Source organism: Oculina patagonica, chromosome 2, assembly GCF_052425735.1.
Source record: "Oculina patagonica isolate OP01 chromosome 2, crgOcupat, whole genome shotgun sequence".
NCBI classification, from domain to species: Eukaryota; Metazoa; Cnidaria; class Anthozoa; order Scleractinia; family Oculinidae; genus Oculina; species Oculina patagonica.
The window spans coordinates 25,067,635-25,083,431 of record NC_135759.1 but is presented as its reverse complement, the minus strand read 5'-3'; the positions used below and the strand labels follow the sequence as shown (position 1 = coordinate 25,083,431).

At 36.8% G+C, this 15,797-nt stretch overlaps 1 protein-coding gene and 2 non-coding genes across 4 annotated transcripts in view; 2 read left to right on the top strand and 1 right to left on the bottom strand.

Annotated features, from left to right (window-relative positions):
• LOC144643704 (diacylglycerol kinase zeta-like) overlaps nucleotides 1–15,797 on the bottom strand; it is a 28,949-nt gene that overhangs the window by 11,960 nt on the left and 1,192 nt on the right. The window contains exons 2-19 of one of the 2 annotated variants that reach the window (XM_078503032.1): nucleotides 13,089–13,227; nucleotides 12,668–12,751; nucleotides 11,746–11,773; nucleotides 11,569–11,615; nucleotides 10,968–11,024; nucleotides 9,174–9,239; nucleotides 7,696–7,728; nucleotides 7,479–7,517; nucleotides 6,163–6,276; nucleotides 5,576–5,641; nucleotides 5,017–5,100; nucleotides 4,197–4,214; nucleotides 3,305–3,376; nucleotides 2,785–2,867; nucleotides 2,067–2,127; nucleotides 1,709–1,822; nucleotides 1,048–1,118; nucleotides 904–970 (exon numbers count right to left, since the gene is read on the bottom strand). In XM_078503032.1, coding sequence (XP_078359158.1) covers nucleotides 904–970; nucleotides 1,048–1,118; nucleotides 1,709–1,822; nucleotides 2,067–2,127; nucleotides 2,785–2,867; nucleotides 3,305–3,376; nucleotides 4,197–4,214; nucleotides 5,017–5,100; nucleotides 5,576–5,641; nucleotides 6,163–6,276; nucleotides 7,479–7,517; nucleotides 7,696–7,728; nucleotides 9,174–9,239; nucleotides 10,968–11,024; nucleotides 11,569–11,615; nucleotides 11,746–11,773; nucleotides 12,668–12,751; nucleotides 13,089–13,227 — 1,243 coding nt within the window. The remainder of the gene's footprint in view (nucleotides 1–903; nucleotides 971–1,047; nucleotides 1,119–1,708; nucleotides 1,823–2,066; nucleotides 2,128–2,784; nucleotides 2,868–3,304; nucleotides 3,377–4,196; nucleotides 4,215–5,016; nucleotides 5,101–5,575; nucleotides 5,642–6,162; nucleotides 6,277–7,478; nucleotides 7,518–7,695; nucleotides 7,729–9,173; nucleotides 9,240–10,967; nucleotides 11,025–11,568; nucleotides 11,616–11,745; nucleotides 11,774–12,667; nucleotides 12,752–13,088; nucleotides 13,228–15,797) is intronic. The other variant, XM_078503033.1, reaches the window with a different exon arrangement.
• On the top strand, nucleotides 14,033–14,104 carry Trnaa-ggc (transfer RNA alanine (anticodon GGC)). The gene has a single exon. It is a non-coding gene; the product is annotated as a tRNA-Ala (tRNA).
• On the top strand, nucleotides 14,248–14,319 carry Trnaa-ggc (transfer RNA alanine (anticodon GGC)). Its single transcript has one exon. It is a non-coding gene; the product is annotated as a tRNA-Ala (tRNA).

Sequence of the window (15,797 nt, the reverse complement as noted above, 5' to 3'; positions counted from 1 at the left end):
TGTGGTTCGACATTTTCAAATTCAACAGGATTACTTGGAAGAAAATCACATGAACCCATTGATTATGGTTTATTTACATCTTAGAAATGAATTTTATTATCCCTTTCTTTCATTTTTTTAAAGATTATTTTGTTGCTCAGTGAGTGTGCCCTCACAGTTTTAGCATAGTTTTCACAAAAAAATTAGAAGACTTCTCCTGACACATACTACTTATTAACCGAGAGTGAGGTCATTACAGGGGAATCTCAGACCGAGGCCTTGATGTATTGACCGAGCGACAGCGAGGTCAATACCTCAAGGTCGAGGTCTGAGATTCCTCTGTAATGACCGAACGGACGAGGTTAATAAGTTATTTATTATATGGCCTTTAAGCACTATTCAAAAAAAGAGTATAATCAAGGGAAAAAACACTGGAGGTAAAACTCGCTCTCGCTCTCTGTGGCTCTCTTCCTCGCTCATACTAAAGAAGTATCGGTACGCTTATATTTATCTTTTAGTTATTGAAAAGATAGTTATATTTTGTCGGCATTTTTTGTTGTTTTTGCCCCCTTGCTAGTAGCTTTTACTCACAACTCAAAAAACCGTCGAGCCGAGAAAAATTTTCATAATGCCCGGTCATTACAAGAAAATAATGCCCGCTCAGCAGCCAATCAGAGCGCTTGTACTATTGTAGCCATATAATAATGTCCCTTAAACTGCCAAGTATCTTAAAAGCTTACAAAAATGCTCTTCAAATGAAATTCAACTTGTACAATTATTAATTTACTACCGGTAAGTAGTTTTAGAGAAAATAAAGAACCAATGATTATTCATCATCATCTTTCTTGTAGCACCTCCTGGTGGTGCATAAGGCCACATAAAAGGATATTTACTGAATCTTAAATTCAAGTGATAAACAATCACCTTGTCAACTGCTTCATCAGCCGTTTCTATTTCACCTGCATCGTTTGGTGACACTTCCAGATTCCATCTGGTAAAGATAAACAGCATTTATTAAAAGAATGACCAGAACATTCAATTGTCTGAAATTACCAACTGGTAGCTAACCTGTCAAGCTGTACAACACTTCCCTCCTGAATGTGCGTCAAGATTCTTGACAACGGTTCGTCAGTGTAGCCCTGGAAAACAAAAAAGAAAACAAGGCAAAAAAATAAATATTCATCTTCATTTTCATCTACATTGGCCCTACTGCTCATAACAGTATTGAGAAGCTTTGTGCAGCAACAGGTCTCTTTCTAAGCGCGAAATGTGAAAATAGGAAGTAAAGTTTCAAGACGTTTATGTCACAGGGCATGTGCATCCCGTATGACTACAAGAATGAAACTTATTTCCCTGAATTTTTTTGGTGCTTTTGATTTTTTTAGGGTGAATTTCACCATTGCGGAAGCCGCATACACATACATTTTTATGAAAAAGAGTTGGAAACTGGACTATAAAATAACATCTTTCTATCACTAATTTATCATAAAATTTAAATTGTTAGTGGTGAAACATAGGATGCTATTCTGGGAGGAAGTCATGAGAACTTCACGCATATTTTCATCATGGTTATCATCTTCAACACTGTCACCGCCATGGCCACGTCACTGTCACCGTCACCAACGCTGTCATCTTAGGCAATATTTGTCTAGAGCTCCAATGTTCCCACAAACACCTTTCCTTTGAAAGTTCCTATATGGTAACTGTTATATTAAACAGAGCCACCTACCCCTCCCCAGTTGAGAACTCTCGACATGTCATTCCCTGTTCCCAGTGGAAGTACAGCCACAGGGGGTGGGGGTGTAATTTTTTGTTTGTCAAGTTCAGACAGGATCCAGCCAACCTGCCAAAAAAAATGTTTATTAAATAAATTAACCACAAACAAACATCAGCCAAAAATAAACATATATCATCACAGTGGTAACTAAATTTTCTTATATGTAGAGCCCCTAAAAACAAAAACAAGCATTTTTTTTTTAGTTTTGGGGGTTTGATTGTAATGGAAGCAAATAAATATACATATACCAGACTTGAAGGACTTCTGACAAAAGGTACAGTGAATGTTTTTGGTCTACTCTATAACTCACCGTTCCATCTCCTCCACATGCCAGTATCCTGAGATTGGGAACCTTTCTGTACAGTTCCAGACTGCAGACAAAAGTAAGACACAAAAATGAGACTGCAGACAAAAATAAAACACAATATTTTTTTAATATTGGACATAGTAAATTCCAGTTTTTAATTTTTATTTAGGGAACATCATAGGGCTAACCACATGTTTCCCTTTTCAAGATGTGTTTTATTAATAGTATCTTTTTCAAATTTACCTAATCTTGAATAAATCGTATTTAAACAATACTAAAATACTTTGAAATCACATCACGAAACTGGAAACTCAGGTGTTATTCTTCAAAATAATTTGTAACTAATTAAGAAAAGTTTAAAACAAAAGTTAATTATGACCAACTGCCACAAGAATTGCTTCTGTCAAGATTTAATTGGTAAATGTGTCATGTATGAATGTACTGTATAGATTTGTTTGTAAGTTACGAGTATCATTATTTGTGCAGTACCTAACTAATTACTGTGGAATCCTAATTTCTCAATAAATAATGATTCCACTATAACTTGTTTTTGCTTTAAGTGGGATGGTTTGTACTGTCAGTGAGTTTGGTTGAGCCATATATAAGTTATTTGCAGGATATAGCAGCATTTGTGTGTTGTATAGCAACAAACATAATTTGTGGAGTGTGAATTGCTATCAGGCTAGCTTAGTTGTTTATAATAAGGTGACTAACTACGTACCCTAATCTGGGACCTCCTTTTGACAGATCAAACACCTGTCTGGGATTTAACATCCACTGAAATTTGTGCATAATTTTTGTACCCTGTGAATGGAAAACAAATAACAAGATTATGCAAAAAACGTTAATCACCAACAGAACACAAGTAATCTAAGGAACCTTTACCTTAGGGTATACATGTAGGTAAAGTCTGCATATGAGCCTAGTGGCCCATCAGGCCAGAGCTTATTCCAGTTTCAGTAGCATGGAATGACTAGGAGTATTTCTACTCCACCCTGAATGGGATGCTAGTCCATTGCAGGGTTACCCCTCAGCAGGGAATTTGCCAGTTCCCATTTATGCACCTGGGTGGAGAGAATCACTATCATAATGAGAGTAAAGTGTCTTGCTCAGGATTACAATGCAGTGCTCCAGCCAGAACTCGAACCTGGCCCACTCAATCCGGAATCCAGCGCACTAAATGTCAGGCCACCACGCCTCCTACTTTTATAATTAAAAGGGTATAACATCAAATAACTCACCTGGTTTCCACCACTCTTTGGGTTAATAAACACAAGTAGAGGCTTGCGTTGAGCTGACCCAGAAGGTTTGATCTAACAAGATAACAACAAAAAATGCTATTTTAAACTCAACTTGTACTTCATAAATTGATATATGTTGTGGTATTTTACTTTGCTCTGGTGTGCTCTGGTGTATGGTAATAATTTTATATGATAATGAATGTAAACAAAGGGAAATACCAGAGATTGTTTTAAACCACAAAAAGGATTAAATATTTAGTGTTATTGTTTTTAATTATTGAAAACAACAATCAAACCACTCTCAGTCTTAATAATTGTAATTTTAGTCGTGTGTATTCATGTAAAATGTTACTGTTTGTGGACAGTTTCCTTTGCTGTCCCCCATTAGACTTAAATTCCCACCCACTGGCCCTACTTATGTCCAGGATTGAATGCAAGTATTGTTTAATGAGTAATTCATGTTTGACTGTGTTATTTCACATTTCCAAATTACATTGTACTTCATTGACAGATTTTGGTGTGTTTTAGTGAACGTTCATTAATGAGGACACTTTGTGATGCCTGTCATGAGGAATGTGCATCTCATTTGCATTCAATCCTGGACATATCTGACTGGCCCTTAGCTTAAAGTTTTTCTGCTTGTGTATGTTTAGGCTGGCAGTCACGTTTTATAAGCATTGACGTTGTGTATGTGCTTGTAAAGCTAGTACTAGTTACTGATAATAAAGGTAAGACTGCATTTCACTTTAAATGAAAATGAATGGCATAATATTTATTGATGGATGGCTGTTGTTGCCGGCCAAAAAGTCACAAGACATATTCATGATCACTTCATATGAACATTATTTTAAACTTTAATTTTCGTAAAAAAAGGAACCGAGCTAATGCTTACCACAAAAGGTCTCTTCTCCTAAACAAGAAAGAAAAAGAACATCATGACATCTTGACTGACCCTTCTATATATTTAACATAAACTACATTAAATGAAGTATTATTCATTATAATAATTATTTCCATTTCAATTAAAATACCCAAACTGTTTGCCAATTGCAATATTTAGTTAAATTACTCAATTAATGTCAATTAATAATCATCTATCAATTTTAAAATCAAAATCAACTATCAATTTTAAAATTTAATCAACAGATATTTTATCTACAATTACTTTTACAAAACATTTTTAGTTTCCGCCCTTTTTTCTTTTTTTTACTCAAGGACCTCCCAAAAAACCACCTACTGGTCAGCAGAGCTTCCTACTAAAATATTGTTTTATTATTTTTTTAATTAAAAGAAAGACAAAGTATTCACGAGTGACAGAGTTAAAGCAAGATTTTAAAACTGATTATTTAAGGTACATGAAACTTGGTCATTGCGATGCTGATGTTTTTTAGCAAAGCTGGCAGCACTATTATTAGTAAATCAGGCAGCGGCATGAGAGCTCTTATGACCTGTGCCTTTGTAATTGCCAGCATACGAAAGCTTAGCTATACAAATGTATTTTTAAACACAATGTCTTTGAAGAGAAGACCCTTCAAAATACTTTAACATTAATTAAAGCCAAGATCATGCTCAATGCCAATTTAAGTTATTTTACACCATTTACGGTTACATTATTCAGAATTTATAAACCTTATTATTCCCAAAAGCTTTTGCTGAGTTAATTTAATGTCAAAATGTTAAAAGTGTTAATTTATGTTCTCTTGAGACCTTACATTAATGGCAAAAGTGTTGCGCTCAAGAAACCACTGAATGTCGACCACCTCATCATCTTCATCACTGTCACTACTTCCGTCACTCTGTTTCAAGAGTTTATTAGCAATAATAAGCAAGTGGAATTTTTAAACCAAGCCTTAACGGTTAAGAGCTCTGCATTATAAGCTTAAATTGCCGCGTGAGTTGATCCATATTAATTTATTTTTGTTTAGTTTACATGCAAAAGATTCAAAATTGTGGCAGTACTAGAAGTAAAATTATAATTATAATTTATAAAAAATCATGCTTAACATGTAAAGAACATAAAAAGCTGTTTCTTTAAAAGTGCTTAGAGTGAATGTTTCAGGAATTACCCCTTCATCAGTCACAAAGCTAGTATATTTAGTTATTTATTTATCATGTAAAGTACATTGCACCTTCTCACTATTAATTTTTAAGTAATTAACATGTATTATTAAATTAAGACTTGCAATTATAGTTTGTTTCAGCTTAGTGTCAGCTCTGCAAGCTATTTTTATTACTATATATTTCACCATGTAAGACCATGCTTAAACAAACCTTTGTTGATTTTCGCTTGAGAGGTCTCTTTCTAAAGCTGTTTCTTTTCATCGATGTCGCTCTTGTCTAAAGAAAATGATTTCTAATATTTATAGCAATTCAACATGACAGAACCAAATCTTTTTACTTTTTAAACCAAAAGAAATGAAAAGATTGAGAACACAAATCATTGTACAAATGCTGAACAACTGAACTAACCGTCCAATTAGCTCAGTTAACGTTGGTAGAGTTCCGGACTACTGCATAGGAGGTCTTGGGTTCAAGTCCCAGACCGAAACAACACTAAGGGTCTTAAAATAACTGAGGAGAATTTGCTGCCTTTGCAATGACATCTGCAAATGGTTAGATGTTCTAGTCTTCTCGGATAAGGACGATAAACCGTAGGCCCCGTCTCCAGCATCTTCAGTGTCATGGTCAGCAGGGGATGTAAAAGAACCCAGAGGGTGGGTGGTTTGGTAGGGATGGAAGAAGGGGCAGACAGATAGATATCTTAGTAAACTTGTCATCCAAGTAACATCAATTCACCAACAAATAGCATTAAATTTGTAAGGAACGCATAAAATGACTTTGAAGAAAAAATTCCTTACTCTCTTTGGAAGTTTAACCACCCATGATGGTGGGACAATGAGGTTTGCATGCGCTCCTAAGTCACACATTTCATCTATTTTATGCATCTTGAAACACTCCACTTTGTTGTGATACTGAAAAAAAAATCAAGTAGCTGTTAATTTGATATTTATTGAATAATCAAAATTTTTTAAAACAAAATATAAAACGACACTGATTGTTTAAACAAATGCTCAGTAATAATACTTTATAACTCTACGTTTACACTCCTTCTTATTAAACCGTGAACACTTAAAATATGTCTGGAATGTTCTTTGTGTTTTAACCAATCACATGCGAGAACTTCAGACCGCAGAAACCACAAACAACGAATGATGGGTTTCCATCGGTCACGGAACAATATTCGGTTCTCGTTTCGCTCCAATTTACAAGGAAACACTAATTGTAATTCCTTTCTTTTTGAGAACATTCACTGCCGTACTGAAGAATATGTATGAGTGATTTTTTTATAGAAAAAATTGAAAAACCAATGCGCCCGATGCCACGATTTGCCCCAGTTGCCGCCAATTCAAAAATTGTAACGAATTCGTTTCTGCAGTTACCGTTCGCCTGATGGCATGTTACAATTTGAACTGAGGTAAGCTTGCATTTTCCGGTTTTTATCTCACCCCAACTATTGTAGCAGACCTAAACACTGATAGAAGGAAGGTTCGTTTCTTCGATATCAGCGAAACGATAGCGGGAAGGAAAAGCGAAAATCAAGCGATTGAGGTGTTTACTTTGCACCAATCTGTTATCACGGCAACATTTTGAATAATTTTTGTCTGGAGCCTTTACAGTTTGCAGTCTTACGATCACGGAACCTCTGATTGCCTTAGGGTTGAAATCGTTTGCCGAAATAAATCGAATCCCTTGTTCTACCGAAAAGATTTACAATCAGTAACGAAAACTCCACAATTTTGTATTTACTTTTGGTTTATCGTGTTTACATCTTATGTCTAGACGTGTCTACAACATACTGCATGCACTGAACTATGTCGTATAACGTCGTTGAAGGAACCGTCCTTTTTTTTTCCTTCAAAAATCCCTGAAACCTTGTTCTGGATGGCCCTCGATACGACAGAATAGCAGTTCTTTAAATTCCTGAAAAAGAGAGAGCGTGTATCCTGAAACAAAAAAAGAACTAAAGTTGCTCCGTGACCGATGGAAACCCATTTGTTGTTTGTGGTTTCTGCGGTCTGAAGTTCTCGCATGTGATTGGCTAAACATAAACATTCCAGACATATTTTTTAGTGTTCACGCTTTTATAAGAAGGAGTGTAAAGAAATCAACTTACAGCAGCTTTGCACCAGGAGCAGCTGATGGCAATGATATCCTGTTGGGAAAAAAATCAATATTAAAAACAAATAGTAGCAAAGAGTGATAGCATCAAACGTGCTTGTTTGTTATTGGCATTGAGATTAACCATATTGAAAAGATCATTACAAATTGTGTAAACTGGGATAATATATAAACAACCGCTGAATGTGACTTTACAACATCTCAAGATCTACCTTGGTCTGAAAGGACAGCATATGTTGAAAAGACTGCCAGGAAAAAAGAAAAACATATTAATCATTGTAAAGTATACATTTTAATATCCCTAAAAAGTACAAACAAACCACTTTCCACATTCTATCGAATTCAATAAAACTAAAGAATTCAGTACAGGTTTATCATCTGGTTATAAGCCCACTGGATGTAAGCCTCCCGCTGCTGGATGATAGTACTGAACAGGGCTACATGTAAATGTTGCTTTATTATAACTTTTTAACTTAAAAATGAATTTCGATCAACACATTCGATAAGCCCTCCTAGGTATAAGCCCTTCCGTTTATAAGCCCATCCAAAATCCCTTACAAAGTTGTATAAGAACAGGGCTTATAACCAGAATTTACGGTATACAATCTTCTTCAAAGTTGGCACAAGTGGACAACCAAGCAAAGCCCAAAAAATTTGATTGTACATTGATCTTTAACCCTATCCAGACCGGGGGGGGGGGGGGCGGAAAGTGCCCGCGCCGACTTTGAACGCTTATAACTTTTTTAATATTCAACCAAACGCTGCCAAACTTTGAGACTTTATCTAAAATTTATCTGGGAATAATTTGGTAGGGTAGGTTGTTGTGTCAGGAACTTGACGTCACCATGGCAACGGCATTTTGACAGGCATAATTTCCCAAATTTGAAATTTTCGTTTTTCTATTAATGAAAAATAACTTTAAATCAATTATTTCACCTGTTTACGGGTTTTAAGCACATTTTTATTGGTTTTGAGTATTTTCCAGTAATTTTGGGCGGTTTTCTGACGTTTTGGCAAAATTTCGAAATCCAAGATGGCGGATCCAAGATGGCGGCTGTTTTGACATTATGATATAATTGTCATGTGATGTGACGTCATCGTCCCACGTGACATTATGCCAAAAGATAGATTTTGGGACATACTTTATATCCTGTAAGTTTCATTGTCATTGCTTAAATATTCTGGAAGTTACGGAGGGGGGGGGGAATCCGCCCCCCCCCCCCCCGGTCTGAAAAGACCAAAAAAAGCCCGGTCTGAATAGGGTTAAGACCCCATGGCTGTACACAAACATGATTTAAGGGCTGGATTTGAGGTTAAGGAGTAGTCTTGCTATGGCAAGATGAGCTAAATCCTACACTGTGATGGCTACCTGAGCAGGCAAGATGGGGATATCTTGCCTGCTCAGGATTTCCCTGCAGTCTCCTACAAGAAAATGATAAAGTCATATAATACAAAATGTAAATCCTTCATTGACCAAGACTGTTTTGCATCTCAGTCCATAAACATGTTAAAAATGGGAACATAGCCAATATCCAGCCATCTTGACCTAACACTTGGTTAACAACCCTTATATACATAATAAATAATAGTTAACACTTAATAAATTGTATGTAAACTACTAGGCAGCATAATCAATTGAAAACAATAATTATCAGAAAAAAGTTATCGTTTCAGCAACAAGTAGTTTTACCTTGCCACAATGATGGCACTTTCCTTCTTGTTTCCGTCGATGAACCCAGTGATGGCGAACATTACTCTAAAACAGAAGTTTACCTCAATTAATCACTGCAGTTATTTTCACAGGAAAAGACCATCTGTTAAATTCTGGTGGTTTAGGATATGTGACTACATATAGAAATCACCCTCCAAGTTACGACCATTTAAGTCGCCATGGCGACTAAAATTTTCCAGCTGGCGACTAACTGGGACAGAAGTCGCCAGCCTGGCAACTAAAATTGAGAAGGAGGATTGAAAACGTGAGCTTAATTTAGCGGCTAATATTTTTCACTGGCGACCAAACTTGAGCAGTCAGTGGCCAAATGGCCACTAAGGAGAAAAATAAACTTGGAGGGTTGGAAATAACATTTTTTGCTTCAGATTTAGTAAATGTGGCTAATGTTGTGTTTCGCATGTGAAAAATGCTGTTTACTTTCTTAAATCTTGGCTTTAGGACTTCAAAATTTTAAATTATCTCACTTTCAGAATGTACTAATAAAATTAATTCACATTAATTCACTTGGTTTTATCTACTCCATCATCAAACTCACAGTATGCGAAAACTGAGCCAAGGAAACTGGTTTCCAGTAAGGACTCAAAACATTTCTATTTTTCACAAACTACCAATGACAAAATGATCATGGTGTAAAAACAATGGGAAACAAAAAGGTGCAAACTGTTAAATCCAAAAAGTACAGTCATGTAAATGCAGTTTTTAACATCTCCACTTAAACCTGCAGGTACCCCAAAATTTTGAGGTTTAAAGTACATCACAGGGCTCGAGACTAACGGTAGCCAACTAGCCAAAGGCTAGTAAAAATGCAGTTTTGGCTAGTAGGTTTTGGCCTTTCACTAGCCAAAACGGCTAGTGAAAAAATCAGGCTTTAGTGGCAAGAAACCGCATTTATTAAAATCGTCTCTCAGAGAATATAACTAATAAGTAAACTGTTGACATTATAGAATGCGAAGCTTTAAACAAAATTCTAGTTGACAAAAACGCATGTACATGTACAATTTTTCTAGTGAAGAACAAAGCCCAATGTCCGATAATGTTTAAAAACATTATCGGACATTGTTTTCACCCTCCCCCCCCTTAAAAGAAGAACTATGCTTAAAAATTGTGGCTAGTAGAAAATACGTTTTGGCTAGTGAAATCAAAACTGTCACTAGCCACTTGGCTAGTTAGTAAAAAAGTTAGTCTCGAGCCCTGCATCATAAAGTGTATCAGTGTGGTAATGTTGGTTAATGAAAATTAAGTTACTGCACTTGTGCAGTGTAGTCCTCATACATGTCATTCACACTGTCTAATTGAGGGACGTCTACCTGACTGTGCTAAATGAGGGCTAACCTAGAATTCACAAGCCGGATGAGTGGGTTTTAAATTAGGTTTTAGTTTATAAGTGGTTAGTCCTTAGGTAAGACACTAATTACTTCACTTCACACAGGTGTCGTAAATGGATGGATTCTATCTGACGTTGGGGAACGCAACAAAGACGTTTGAAGGTAACCTGGGGTTGACTAAGCATCCAATCTGACAGAAGTAGCAATGCTCGTAGTCTGTAGCTGCATGCTACAGAAACCAGAGATACGAAAACACCCGCAGATAAGCCGCACCAGGAATTCCATAAAAGTGTCAATTCACGAAAATTTTCGGCACCTTTTCCAAATGTTCCCGCAGATAAGCCACACCCTCAATTTCGGGCGAAGATTTTTGGAAAAAAGGTGCGCCTTACCTGCGGCTTTTTACGGTAATTTGCTAAAACCTTACCTCATGAGAAGACTTGGGATGGATTTCCCTAAATGTTGGTTTGCATTTGAAGTTTATCTGAAACAGACAGTCAGCAAGTTAACAGTCAGTCCAGCATTCTGGTGGTCAAAGCTCAAGTTTTCCAGAGGTCGCCTTTTCGCAACTTCCTTTTATAAAAAGTCGCCACTAGAAAAATTGTGGTCACCAGAAGCAGAGCATTTTTAAAGCAGGACAACTTTTATCGGTCAAATTTGTTTCGCTTAGTAAAGTTCTATATGTATACTGCCAAAAAAAATGTTGATGCCTAGCCAGCCCTTTGCACTGCCCTGGTTGCCAAATTGGCAACCCGTTTGGAAAATTAAGTCGCCAAATTTTGTTTTTGATCGTCATGGCAACCAAAATGATTGCAGCTTGAAGCACTGCTATCTAACAAAACTGCATTATTGTTTACCTATAAAAAAAATCAATATCTAGACACAATAACCAAATAATCAACAACAAAACCTGAACACCTTAGTCAAAGTGTGACTAAGGTATCATTCTGCTGCCTCAAATGTGGTTATGAATCCAACCAAGATTCAAATTAAATAAATACAAAATGTAAATTTTTGTTTCAACTCACCCTATAGAGCTGCTCAATACATTTTTCATGAACAATAATTTTACAAGCTGTGGAATGGATCAAAGAAAAATTCACAAACAAATTAAAATCAGTAATAACATTATTTTATTGATTTTAGTTAATAAGTGCTCTATTCAATTATTTCCAATTTAAAAATTACATACATGTAGAACTTACCTGAACACTTCTTTCTGGGCCCAGATTTCTGCAAGAGACAGAAAAGAGATTATTTTATCACTCAAACAAAGAAGAGAATAGATTACTGCACCTTTTGATAACTCACAAAACCTACTCAATTGATGGCTGCTCTGTCCGTTGCCTTCAATCATCTATTAAGTGGACCACTCAGAAAACAATAGAGTTTACTTCTGATCAATGGGTTCAAAAGTTCACTTCTGTAGGTTGTGTTTGGAAGATTTTGATCTATTTTGTTCCTGTTTGGAGGTTCTTTAATTGTCGTCATAATAATTATGATTGACAGCAACAAGCTGCTTTTGTTTTGCCATTGAGATATGTCCAAAAAAATTCTTCATTCTCAGTCCTCTGCTTGCACAAGCACTCGTCCAATATGGTGAACAAATAAATACATTTACAGCAAGGCGCCCAAAAGTGTGACCACTTTTAATTGATTCACATTCTTTCGTGCAGATTTAATCCAATCAGAAGTCAACTGCAAGCTATCCACGCTTTTGATTGGATTAAATCTGCACGAAAGAATGTGAATAAATTAAAAGTGGTCACACTTTTGGGTGCCTTGCTGTAATTACTTTTCTGCTACCTACCAAGATTATGGTCAGTCTCAAACATTACATTTCTAAGCTGTTTTGGGTTTAAAATCTTTTAATGTACAATGTAAACTATTCTAAAAGGTAACTGGAGCAGATTTTTATTTATTTTAAGTTTTACATTGGATCAACACCGTTTATTCGGCTATTAGTCTTCAGGTGACAACTGAAGTATGTGTAGCTGACAAAACCTTGCAGAGTAGAAGATGAAGTTTGCCAACTGCTGGCTGTGCCTGGGCACTTTTTAATTAAAGCATAACAATGTTGATTGATTAAGATCTTAATTTCAAACAAAAAATGAATGATAGTCTTACCAGAGATTCACAATCAGTCAGGTAACAAGAGTTTCCAGACGCATCAGTGTCCATCCATAAGTGCCGTCCACTCATAGCACTTTCCTGAAATTATCACAAACATACACATTTGACGCCAGCTCTTTCTCTTTCGTGTATACATACCAATGTTAAACAGGGCTGCAAATAATTTTTTTCACTTGAAGGGACATATGTCCTATTTTGACACCATCTTGGTGAATTTTATTCATTATTGCCGTAAAATGATTAATTTTATGATCAAAAAATTGTCTGGACATCATGTAATCTGACCACACTTGGGATTTCGTCGGCCATGATCAAATTTTGGTCGGTCAATGTCCGATGACCAACTGTTATTTTCAGCCCTGTTAAATGACAATCTTTATAATTTTTCTTCCTATTCAATAAATAAAGCACTTACAGACCAATCACAGACATCATTACAATGCTCCAAAATCGCGGTAAGATGTGCAACACTAGTACTCGGTTCAGACAGGGACTCTATATCATTTGGTGTTTCCTCCTGTCCTTCAGTCTCTCTTGGCTTGGACATCGCTTCTCTATATAACATTAAAAATTAAAGGGTAAATCAGTGTTTATATATTTACCATTGAGCCTGAGGTCAGCACATAGAAAAAGGTTAATGCACATGTTGGGCTAAGTTTAAGTCTGCATGGTAGATGTGGGCTAGTATATTAATTTTAGATTCACAAAGTTTAGAGTAAAAGATCCGATCGTTCAGGGCTTGAAAAAAGTGCCATCAGGTTGTCCAAAACAAGAAACTTTTCCCGTTGGGCCAGTAACACACCTGGGTGGAGAGAGGTTCTATGAAAAGTGTCTTGCCCAAGAACACAACGCAGTGCCTTGACCAGGCCTCAAACTCAGACCACACGATCCGCAGTCTGCCACGCTAACCCTTGGGCCACCATGCCTCCCATCTCATTCATTCTAGTAATACCAGGGCTTCTGAAATTTCGCGTGGTCGCGGAGCCGCGAAATTCAGGTATATCCACGAAATCCCGCGAAATTGACAAAAACATGTGAAATACCGCGAAATTCATGAATGTTGTCCAGCAGTAGCAGTGAAATATATATATGATAATGCAAATGCGGCCTTACACTACTGAAGACCTGAAAAAAATTTTTTTGGGCTCTGAGCGGGAGTCGAACCCACGACCTTTGCGTTGCCAGTGCAATGCTCTACCACTGAGCTATCAAAGCCACATGAGAGCGGTCGTATATGGGTAATCCCTTTATGGTGGACATGATACTCGGCCCAAGTATATGTGAAATAAATGACATATACTTGGGCCGAGTATCATGTCCACCATAAAGGGATTACCCATATACGACCGCTCTCATGTGGCTTTGATAGCTCAGTGGTAGAGCATTGCACTGGCAACGCAAAGGTCGTGGGTTCGACTCCCGCTCAGAGCCCAAAAAAAAATTTTTTTCAGGTCTTCAGTAGTGTAAGGCCGCATTTGCATTATCATATATACCATTCATTTATTTCACATATACTTGGGCCGAGTATCATGTCCACCATAAAGGGATTACCCATATACGACCGCTCTCATGTGGCTTTGATAGCTCAGTGGTAGAGCATTGCACTGGCAACGCAAAGGTCGTGGGTTCGACTCCCGCTCAGAGCCTGAAAATTTTTTTCAGGTCTTCAGTAGTGTAAGGCCGCATTTGCATTATCATATACCGCGAAATTCGCTAGAAATTCGACCAAATACATGTCAGTTCAACATATTTGAAACTTATGGTCAACGCCACGAGTAAACATCGTACCAAACTTCCAGGCGTTCTTAGATTGATGTTGCGAAAACGTGGGGACTGGTGGCAAAGAAGACTTTTCGTTGACACTACACGAAGTGAAACCAAACTGCTGTCTGTAGTAATGCAGGCACACATTTAATCGTACACGAATGAAGACACAAGAATGTTTCGACTTCACAGATGGATTTAAACCTTTGATCTAGAACAATCTTACCTTGGAAACTGCAAAGCAACACAAGAGAGCGATGTGGAGAAAATAAGTTTATTGCATTACGGTTTTCGGCTCTGAATTGCAGCTGAAAAAGGAGGTTAACCGACCAAGCATTTCCGTAAAGCTTTATTCGTTTTTCTTACCGCCCAAAACAAGTACAGTTGCCTTCAGAATTGTGTTGGATGAATTTTTGTGTCTTTTTTTGACATCCTTTTAATATTTTTGTCAGGAATCTTCCTTTTTTTCTTTCTTGTTTGCTTGTCAACGAAAATTTGCCCCGAAACTTTCCGCGAAAATCCCGCGAAATTGGCCGTTTTCTCCGCGAATTTGTCTCTTCAAATCCCGTGAAATTTCACTTTTTTTCCCGGGAATTATCAGAAGCCCTGTAATACATTCATTCTAGATTATGGGACCTTGTTTAGATAAAAATTGACTTTGCATTTTATAATATTATCAATAGGTCTGCACCGAACCAATGGCCCATACTAGAGCTCATCGCAGTGGAGCGTTCCACCAAGGAGGGGAGTAGAAATACTCCAAGACACTGCTGTAGACACCAGGATAAGCTCTGGCAAGATGGGCCACTTGGCTCGGCACAGACTTTTCCTTTACCTTATATAGCAATTATATTTGTGCAACAAAAGTTTTGTTTACATTTTGTGTCTAGCAAGTTGTATTAAAGGACACACACACACTGTGTATCTCCTTCACCAAAGCAATGTCACCAAGTGCTATAAAAATGTCATGCTTCATGTACCTTATACATGCCCCTGCTACTTGTACCTGCTATATACTACATGACCCCCCTAGTATGGGACCACTATAGGTAAATTATTTCGAAATGCTAATTTTTTATTATATATTCAGCCATAAAAACTCAATATATATTCGGGGATAAATTTCATGTATAAACGTGTTGTTGTTTGATGTACAACACAAGGCAACATCTTCACTTGCAAAATATATCTTGTAAAAATGATTGATTGTTTGCAGTAACCTTTATAAAGGGCTTATATTCAAATGTTCCCTGATCCGAAGTGGACCATTCAAATAAATTCGCGAATTAAAACTATTAAGCATAGAAATAAAAGAATCTTGATAAGCGTTCAACATAAAAAAAGTTCACTTTAATTATAG